The sequence below is a fragment of the Herpailurus yagouaroundi genome, unplaced genomic scaffold, assembly GCF_014898765.1.
Source record: "Herpailurus yagouaroundi ecotype Mexico unplaced genomic scaffold, PumYag 220, whole genome shotgun sequence".
Lineage (NCBI taxonomy): Eukaryota > Metazoa > Chordata > Mammalia > Carnivora > Felidae > Herpailurus > Herpailurus yagouaroundi.
Window position 1 is genome coordinate 3,558,703 of NW_024412451.1, and position 10,127 is coordinate 3,568,829.

The 10,127-nt window shown below is 58.3% G+C and overlaps 1 protein-coding gene across 1 annotated transcript in view; it reads left to right on the forward strand.

Annotated features, from left to right (window-relative positions):
- Positions 1-10,082, forward strand: part of ARHGAP35 (Rho GTPase activating protein 35) — a 127,772-nt gene extending 117,690 nt beyond the window's left edge. The window contains exons 6-7 of the mRNA XM_040457496.1: positions 4,290-4,395; positions 5,153-10,082. Coding sequence (XP_040313430.1) covers positions 4,290-4,395; positions 5,153-5,510 — 464 coding nt within the window. The 3' untranslated portion in view covers positions 5,511-10,082. The remainder of the gene's footprint in view (positions 1-4,289; positions 4,396-5,152) is intronic.
- The last annotated feature ends 45 nt before the right edge of the window (positions 10,083-10,127 follow it).

Genomic DNA, 10,127 nt, shown 5'->3' on the forward strand with positions numbered 1-10,127 from the left:
CCGTTCTTGCCCCACGTCTTCCCCTCGTCCTCTTATGGCACCGCCAGCCTCACCACCACCTATTTAGAGTCCCTCCGGTCCAGCCAGTCCTGTCCTAGGTCCTTCATTGCCAGAGGGACGTAAAGCTAGCCCTGTCTTGGTCCAGAAGTTCTGAGCCTAAGGACCTTTGGTTCCGGGGCCTCATTAGCCCCGTAATCACTTGTAATGCTCCATATGTGCAGTTTAGTGTACAGAGAAGACCAGCAGCTTCCATCAGATTGTCAAAGGGATGTGGGACCCAAGTGGTTCAGGCGCTGGCTCCCGTCTTACCATTCCCACTGGGAGACAGGGTGCCTTACAGCTAGAGGTGGTAAACATCCTGGGATCATGCCTCCTCTTGTCTGTCGAGATAGCTGCTTAAGGTCACAGGGGTGTTCCTCACTCACATCCTGGCACGTACCAGGCCCTGTGTGGGACAGGGACAAATGGCAGTAGACAGAGGAGTGTGTAGTCCCTGCCTCGGTCTGGCGGGGTAGGAGGCATGGAACAGGTTACTGCAGGGTCACGCCTCCCGGAGAGAGATACCCGGAATCTTCCATTCCAAGCCCGGCGGAGTGAAATCTTGGCCTTGGACTCGTTTTGTACCTGAGGGAGAGGTAGAGGGTGCATGCTGTACGTGCTTGCATGCTTCACTGAGAGGGTGCTGTGACCTTGAGCCACTTTTTTCCTCTTCTGGTGGTGCAGGTGTGCGAGATGGTCGAAGGCCATCAGATTTTCCTCCAGGCACTGTGTGGGGCAGCAGCAGGTCCAAGCCTAGAGCCTGTCTGATGGCCTGGGGTGACATGGGCAGCAGGGCGGCACGGCCAGGGCAGGGGCTGTGTGTGGGATCGAGATCCCTGACAGCAATTTGTGTGACCTTGGGCCTGTATTCTTACTTCTCTGAGCCTTAGTTTCTCTGTATACTGTGAGGGGTGTGGCGAGCTAACCTCTAGGCTGTGGCCTCTGGCTGTCCCCTTCCCTTCCTCCCGAGTTCTTTTTTTTTTTTTTTTTTTTTTTTTAATTTTTTTTTTTAACGTTTATTATTTTTGGGACAGAGAGAGACAGAGCATGAACGGGGGAGGGGCAGAGAGAGAGGGAGACACAGAATCGGAAACAGGCTCCAGGCTCTGAGCCATCAGCCCAGAGCCTGACGCGGGGCTCGAACTCACGGAGCGCGAGATCGTGACCTGGCTGAAGTCGGATGCTTAACCGACTGCGCCACCCAGGCGCCCCCCTCCCGAGTTCTTAGGGTATGTGTTAGTTCTAAATTGGTTCTAAATTGCCTGGTCTGTATAAAGATTTTGCCTTGGTTCAGCTGGCCTGAAAATGCCTCTTCTGAACCCGTCTTGCCATCTCCGTCAGCTGAGACCTCATTTCACAAGTATGACATGTTAGCTGGGGGGGGGGCCCCTCACCACCCGAGTCGTCCTTCAAAGAGGATCTGAAGCCGGAGAGCGCTGCGGCCTGGCAGAAGGCAGGGGACCCGCAGCAGACGTGGGGGACCGGGAGACGGAGCCTGTGCCCGGCCGCCCTCCCCCCACCGGTCTTACGTCCTTGGCGCTGCCTCTTGGCGTTGCCCCAGCCAGCGTGTAGGGTGAGCCTAGTGCGGCGAGGGCTGCACAGACAGCGGCTCCGAAGCTGCCCCGCTAGCACTCTGGCCTGTGCAGAGCAAGAAATCACTGGCGTCCCGAGCACCGGGAAGAAGGTTCGCTTGCTTGAGGGGGGAGGTGAGCGAGATGAGGTCAGAAGGTGGTCAGCAAGACGGGCCGTGTTTTTCGTGAGACAGACAACAGAGGGCCGGGCCCTGCACCGAGAGGCTTTCTGTTGTCTCCTTGACTTCCTTGCTCCTCCTGCCAAACCCTGTGCTCTCCAGCTCTCGTGAGCACCTGCACCCTGAAGCTGGCTGGAGAAAGAGAGGGGAAGCATGAGTAGGGGGGACCATCTGGGTCTTCGTTGGGCCCCATGCTGCCGCACCACGTGGCATTCCTGAGAAAGGGGTGTGAGTTACTATCGAGGCAGCCCGGTACCCCCACCTCTGCCTCCCCTCCCCCTCCTCCCCTTCCTCCCCCTCCTCCCCCTCCTCCCAAGGAAGACCAAGGGAGCCAGCATCCCTGTGGCACCATAGATGGGAAGGAGAAGACCGGCACCTGTCACTCCAGCCCCGCTTCCCGCCTCTAGTCAGGATGGCAGAGACCCGCTTTTGGGTGAAGGCGCCCTAGGGGTCAGGTGCCTGATGAAAACACACAGCTGCGTTTGTGCCGCACCAGCGCCCAGGAGACACCTGGGCCGGGCTTGCATCTGTAAGGGGGTGCGATCACTTTTTCATGAAGTGAGATTCTGAGCCCTGCCCGTGCTTCTCGGGTGTCAGGACGATCGCGCATCCTCCCTAGAGCAGTGTACTATTTTTAAGTAAACTTTTTACTGAAGTTTAACAGTAAAAAGTATTTGAAATTCAAGGCCGGAGACAAAGCGTGTTCTCAAGGTGGAACCCTTAAAATAAATCTTAGGCGCAGAGCAGTGAAGGTGATAATGACCCCACCCAGTTCGCTCCCTTGGCTTTTCAGTCATTTTCTAACAGACAGACGCTCTCAAAACACTGTTGTTATCAAGTCCCAGTCTTGAGTCCTAAAACTCCCCAGTTTCATGACCGTGAGCCTACCGGCAAAAGCTCTGGGTCGCTCTGGCCCTGCCTGTCTCTGTGGCCTCCCTTCCCGCTGCTTCCTGACATTCGGACCACCTCCAGATGCTTACTGTGTGTGTGCTGTTCCTTTCACAGTATGGCATCACCATCCCCAGCCCCTTTTACAGACAAGGGCCTGACACTCACATGTGTCACTCACCCAAGATCCCACAGCTGGCGAGTGTCAGGGACAGAATTTGTACCCAAGACCGTGTGGGTTGGGTTTGGCTCTGTCCCACCGCACGGCCCTGGCCCCCGGCCCCCCGCCCCCCCCCCCCCCCCCGCACCGTTCATGCACCACCTGTCCTTCCTCGCCCAGCTCGAGCCAGGCTCCTCCTGCGCTTCCCCAAACCGTGACCCTCTAGGGGCAATGCCTACCGCAGAGGTTCTTAACTTGGAGGCCACAGGCTTCCTAAGGAATGTGATGGGTTTGGGCGAGTCCGTGAACTCCAGAGGTCGTAGACGGGGTTGTACACAGCCTATCTGGGGAGAGGTTCTGGAACGCACATCCAGCCCAAAGGAGTCTGTGCCCCCAAGCCAGTCGGGAACCATCGTATTTTTTTAGCGATCCCCCCATTCATCCACCCCCATAACCGTAAGTGTGGGATAGCTGTTATCTCTTCCTGGGCCCTACTCTAGTTTTTCTGAGTGCTAGAGATCACCTTCAGTTCTAAGAAGTAGCCACAGGGGGATCTTTCCATGCTCAGAGAAATCTGTCTAGGCTGGCTCTCCTAGCCAAGATAAGCCAGGCGTATTCAGGGAAGGGAGCTGGGATCCCAGGGAACATGATATCCACAGCCAGTCAGTGATGTTTGAGTCCCAGCTCTGTAACCTCTCTGGGTATGAGATTCCTTATCCCTCAATAGGGCGACAAGCCCCTTCCTCGTAGGACAGCAAAGACTTGCTGAACCAGGCCTGGTGTGGATAAGCCCTTACTCGAGTTAGCTTGTTTTCACACTGCCACTACATTAGGATTCCATGATGGGCGAAGTGTGGGTGGTGGTGGGGGAAGAGGGTGCATAGGCCCTTTGATGAACTGCATGAGAATTCCCCCACTGTTTCCATCGGCTCCTCCAATAGGGGGATGTGTAGAGGGTCCTTGTGTCTCTAGGGAAAGGACAGAGCCCTGGTCTTGTGACAGACTCCCTCCCTAGACAGTCTGTGGGCGTGGGTGGGTGGCAGTGCTCACCCGTCTGCTCAGGAAGCACGCGGGCTTTCTGCACCGGGATTCCTGTCTCCGGGGGCAACCGGATGAGCGAAGAATGGTGTTCTGTATGGGGAGTCTGTGTGGATCGTTGAGTCTCGGGTGGTGGGGGGGCCAGGAAGCCCCGGGCGCACAGTGCTCCCCTTCAGCAGGGGCCTGGGACCCCGAGGTGGGCCCGGTTGCTGGGTCGGTGCCACCGCCAGGTGTGCCCGCTGTGGGCACTGACTTACGGGGGGAAGAGTGGGGCTGACCTGGTTCAAGAGCCCTGGGCCACCCCTAGGCGGCCCCCGGCCCACCAGTCTCACCACCCGCCCAGGACTGCCATCTCTCGAGCCCGTAACACCCACCAGCTGTGGCCATGAAGTCTTTGGTTTTCTCTTTCCTCAGAAATCAATGACCGGGAGCAGAAGTTGCATGCCCTTAAGGAAGTACTCAAGAAATTTCCAAAGGAAAACCACGAAGTCTTCAAATACGTCATCTCTCACCTGAACAAGTATGTGGCCGGGCTTGCCCTCGGGTCTTCCCTCCACCTGAAATCGCTAGTCAGGGGCCGGGCCGGTGAGCAGCAGCGTGACGCAGAGCAAGGCCCTGTCCTCAGCCTGGCAGTGATAGGGCTGCCGTCTCCCTCCTCAGTAGGCCACGTCTGGCTCACCAGGGGCATCCTGGGGTCTCGACTCCTCCTCCCATGCCCGTCCTGCTTCTGTCTGAGAGGCCCGTGTGGCCTCGGGCATGCCCAGGGTCCTCCGCGGTATGTGACAGAACACTGCCAAGGTACGTGTGCTGTGAAGAAGCTCGAACCCGTCGAGTACGTGCAGGAGTGTGGGCAGGAAGCCTGTAACTGTTTCCCGGATTTATGTACAGACAGAGTAGGTTGGTTTTCCAGGCAAACCTGTTCTTCTCTCGCCAGAGTGGTGTTTGATGGGGTAGCAGTGTCACACACTTTGAGGCCCGGGCGATTGTCCCTGAGGCAAGACCTCAGAGTCACTCCTCGGGGGCTGGCCCTGTGGCGACACCGAGGCAGAGGACCAGCCCTAGAGGGTCTCCGACCTCGACTTCCAGGCCAGGCCCGGGAGAGCTGTGCTCGGGCCTTTTCTCTGTTCAGGCTGTAGACAGGCAGGCGGGCAGAGCAGTCTGGGGTGTCAGTGACCACGAGCACACATGGGACAGGGCAGGGTCCCTGCTGGCAGAGAGCCTCATCTGGGGCCCCCTGCCCTGTGGAGCCCTGACCGTGAGTTTGGTGTCACCCACAGAGTCAGCCACAACAACAAGGTGAATCTCATGACCAGTGAGAACCTCTCCATCTGCTTCTGGCCCACCTTGATGAGACCCGACTTCAGCACCATGGACGCCCTCACGGCCACGCGGACCTACCAGACAATCATCGAGCTCTTCATCCAGCAGTGCCCCTTCTTCTTCCACAATCGGCCCATCAGTGAGCCTCCCGGTGCCACGCCCAGCTCCCCCTCCGCCGTGGCTTCCACCGTCCCCTTCCTCACCTCCACACCTGTCACGAGTCAGCCGTCACCCCCCCAGTCGCCTCCACCCACGCCCCAGTCTCCCATGCAGGCCCTGCTCCCCTCCCAGCTGCAAGCCGAACACACGCTGTGAGCCACCGAGGCCTGGGGCCAAAGGTGACCTTCTCTCTTCCGCGGGGTGGCATGTGGCCTTGAACAAAACCAGGTCCACTGGGGTAGGAGTGGGGAGAGTGTCCCCTCTCCCCTGTTACCTTCTCAAGACCTCAGCGGTAGCACCAGCCCCAGTCCACACCTTGTGCTGGGCCATCAGGCTCCCCGAGCCCAGCGCTGCAGACCCCGGAGCTGGCCGTAGGCAGCAGCCAGAGGGCGCCCTGCTCTCTGACTTGGACCTTCTTGAGGACTGAACTGGCCAGGCAGTGGCCCCCGTGACCCTCTACACGCTCACTGCTCCCCAGACCACTTACCCCGCCTGCCCGTGCACAGCGGCCTCAGGGCATCGTTCACCGCTTGGACAGAGCCCCGGCCTCTGCCAGTGGAAGCAGGTTCCGAGATTTGGGCTGCCCCGGGGCGGGGTCATCGGTCCCTGCAGAAAACAATTCCCGTCCGTTTTGTCCACCTCTTTCCACCTTCCGCGTCTGCACTTCCACCCCCGTCAGGGTGGCACCTGTCCGGTGGCCTCCTCGGGAATGCGCGGGCCACGGCTCTGTCAACCCAAGGTACCGTGCTGAGGGTGTCGCCCCTGCAGGTCAGAACCGGGGGAGGGCGGCTGTGTGCCCGGACCAAGAGCGTGGGACTCCCCTCCACTTGCGCACGCCCCCTCCCTCTTCACAGGATCTGGCCTCCGTTCCCTTTAAAACAAGGGAACGCTGGAAGAAAAACAGAAAACCCCTCCGATAACTCACAAGAGAAAAAGGAAGAAAATCCAGACCTCAAGACTGAGCTCTCCTCCCACCTCTCGCAGAGGCAAACGGGGGGCGGGTGGCCCTTGCCTTGGTAAAAGCGAAACAGGGATGCCCAGGGGTGGCTGCCAGGAAAGCTGTTGGGGTCCCACTGATACCCTGTCAGCAGATCCCCTTTTCCCAAGAAGACAGTTTAAGCCCTTGGTGGGAGAGCTTGGGAGACCAGCCTGGACCCTGGTCTGCTTTGAAACACACTACAGTGCTGTGGAAACACTATTCTGTGCGGGTGTGTGTGTGTGTGTGTGTGTGTGTGTGTGTGTGTGTGTGTCCCTGTTAAGGGCGCAGCTGGGGGCGCTGGGGGCACCTGGGGCTTGGTTTAGTCCTCCTCATCCCAGGCCACCGACCACCACCAACCCAGTGCTTAGGGCACTTCATGGGAAGTGGGTGACATACGGGGAAGTGTGGTCCGGGTTCCTGCACAGGGACTGAGGGCCTGGGGTAGCAGAAGTCACAGAAGCAGTCGGAGTCATGAGGAGGGTGCCGGGCCTGCCCGGCTCTTCCTGGGAAATGGCCTTCTCCTCAGCCTCCATGCCCTTCCCGCCTTCCCACTGGGAACCCTTCGAGTGCCCACCCGTCTCTCCAGTGCAGCGGCCGTGCTGAGGCTGCTACAGATACTGGCTGCCCTCCACTCCTCGTGGCTGGGCCGTGGCCTCTGCAGCAGGGGAGCCTGGCACAAAGGTGCCCTGGGCCCAGGTCATGGGATTCGGGGCCCTGCGTGCCACACAGCCTCCGGGCCTCTTTGCACTTTAAGAAGCATCACTTGTGGTGGGTTCCCCGATGCCCTGGGTCCCCTCAGCCGGTGGCCTGACAAAAAGCTGCCTCGGTCTGGCCCCAAAAACTTCCTGTTGGCCATGGGGGGGGGGGGGGGGGGCCTGCGCTCGCCGACTGCTCCCTCTGGATAAGCTGGATACCTTACTGTTCAGAGTTCTCGTACGGCAACATAAGGTGCTTGGAAAATACTACCCCGCAAGTTTTACCACCTCTTTTTAACACTAGTCAAAAAGAAACCCAAGGTACACGAATGTTTTACATAAATGCTGGGTGAGGGCTCTCTTTCCTGGCCGATCTGCACCTGAGGCTTTAGGCCCGGGTTGGCTTGTGGGTGACTGTGGTGGCAGACCCGTGGCTCTGGCTTTCCAGCTCCCTCCGCTCTAAGTCCCGGGCAGCGAGGAAATGACTCCACAGAATTAATCTCGGCCTTTTTCTAGATCGTGCCCACCTGTCCGCACCCCCCCCCACCCCAAGGCAGCCCTTCAAGGTATTGGGTGTGCGTGGCCTGGGACCACCTTCCCTCCTGTGGACAGGGACAAAAGTAGCCTGATCCCCACCCACTGCCTGTTTCCTCGGCCGCCCACTTTGTGCTGGTGCACCAGGCCAGGTGCCCCACGCCACCACCTGCCACCTCGGCTGTGCACGGGGGACTCCACAAGCCCCCAAGTTCCCCTCATTCTTGAGACTAACGGATGTGTAGATGGTGACTTTTCTGGGGGGCGGGGGGCGTGCTGGGAGGAGGAATACTTTGTGCTCTTGACCTCCCCCTTCCCCAGAGTAGCAGGAGCCGGCCTTCCCCAGGGCAGCCTCTGGGCCAACGGTGCCCCCTGGCAGCCAGCTCAGGGAGCCCCTTCGTGTGCCTGCCCTGTGCCCTGCCGGGGCTTTAAAGGGTGTGGGGGGCGGAGCTGGTGGCCCCCGTGCCCCACAAGAGCCACAGTGCACAGGAAGTGCCAGGGACCGAGCTTCCAGTTTTCTGCTGCTCCAGACTCCAGACTCCAGACTCGGACTAGGGGGTGTTAGTCTTGTCACTCTGGGTTGGCGTTGCCACTAGTGGTAGTTCTGGGCCCTGGGCTTCCCCCTCTGGTCGGGAGTGAGCGCCCATACCAAATGGGCACTTGGGTAAGACCCAGAAGGGCAAGTCTGGGCCCATGTCAGGCCGTGCTGCTTTAGATGGGTCGCTCCCCACCCCTCCGGTGCATGCGGCGCGGTCAGCTCTGAAGTGTTTTCACAAACGATTCTCGTGTGAGGTGCGCCACGGCTCTGGAACCAAGGGCAGGACGGGCATTAATGAGCCTTGGCCGAAATGGGTGAGCAGGTCAGCAGAGGTATGGGACTTGCTTCCCGCCCGACAGCTAAATAGCAGTTTGCCTGGGAGCGCTCTGCCTGGCCCGCGTCTGACCTCCACAAGAATGTGGTGGTGATATTCAGTGGAAATGAACAGCCCTTGGTTGTGAGCAGAAGGCTCCTTCTAGAAGGCTCTGACAACTGAGGAAGGGGTCGCGGCGTGGCTTGCGAATTCGCCCCGAATTCTTGGCTGTGTTGTGTTGGGGATCACACACGGCACATTTATTCCTGCTCTCTGTTGAGTCGTTCTTCCCGTCACTTGACGTGCTGGAGTGCTGAGAGATACTCCGTACGGTTTCCTGTGTCTACACCTACTGCCACCCTGCTCTTCCTGCTGCCGGGTGTGATCCTTCCCGCCGAGCGTGTTGGTCTTTGCCAGGTGGGCAGAGGGGGCCGTCCTGGGAGCAGCGCGCCTCCGCCCCAGGCCCCTGGTCTCGGGACGGAGGCCTGGAGGGCGTTCCAGCCTCGGCCCCGAAACTTGAAAACCACACCGGGTAGAAGCCCTCTCCCTCTGTGCCCCCTCCCTCTCCTGCGAGGACAGCCACAACTGCCTTGGGGTTCCCGAGAAAGGAGTGGACGCTGGCTCGCTGCCGCCCACCGAGGGCTCTGCCCACCGTTGCTTCTCCAAGAGAAGGAAGCCCCAGGGACCTGGGCGGCTTTCTGGGGGCCGGGCTCCACATTCCTGTGCGGTGGGCATGGTGCGCCCTGGGGGCCAGGACAGCGGGCGCTGCACTCGCTCCCAGGCCCTGCCGACTCGGCGGACGGTGGACGAGGAGCCGCCCTCCTGTTGCTTGGCAGGTTCAAGCCACTCGTTTGCGCTTAGGTGAAAGGACCCACCGAGTCGAGTCCGGGACCGCTGGCCCCGGAGAGGGGGCGGCATGGGGAGAGGGCCGCCGGCCCCCGAGTCGGGAGCCGGGAGCCACGTCCGCCCGCCACCCTGGGCCGGCGCCCGCGGCAGTGATGTTCCACTTTCATGTAGTCAAGACAGGGCGTAAGTTATTGTTTGCATAAAAAAGAATCCTGTTCCCTGTGTACATTTAAAAAAAAAAAAAAAAGGCAATGTCTCTGAATTGTATGGGAATAAAACTTGTTTGAAAATTTGGAATAGTGCTGCTGCCAGCTTATTTTTCTGGTACTTGTATTTTCACATGTTAAATGATCTTTATATATGTTGAATTAACAAATATTTTGAGTTTCCTGAGGGAAAAAAAGCATATTAATGGTATTGAAATGTGTTAGTAGTCTGGCCGTGTGCCCAAATTTCTGTTTTGCAGCAAAAGTGGAGAACTGTATGTAAAGAAAGTATAACAATTATTTCTTTGTATTTTAGGGGCTTTAACCAGGACATCATCCTCTAGTTGGTGTTAGGAATGTTTGCTTAATTTCCAGACCCCCTTTTTTTTTTTAAAACACGTTGTGGGTTTTTGAGGCTCCAACCCGATTAGTGCATGGTCAGCCGTCAATCGAGGCTGAAGCATCTCTGACTGAGGTGGTTTTGTTTGGTTTTGTTTTTTAAAATCATGTATTTGCTACAAAGTAATGTATTCGTCTCAATGGGAATGGTGTAAAAACTGAAAAGGCCTTATGTGATATGTATCATAGTTAATAAATCAATCTTGTAAAAAACCAAACCTGAGAGACATGAAGGCGGCCCCTCCTGCCGGGCCCAGAGCACC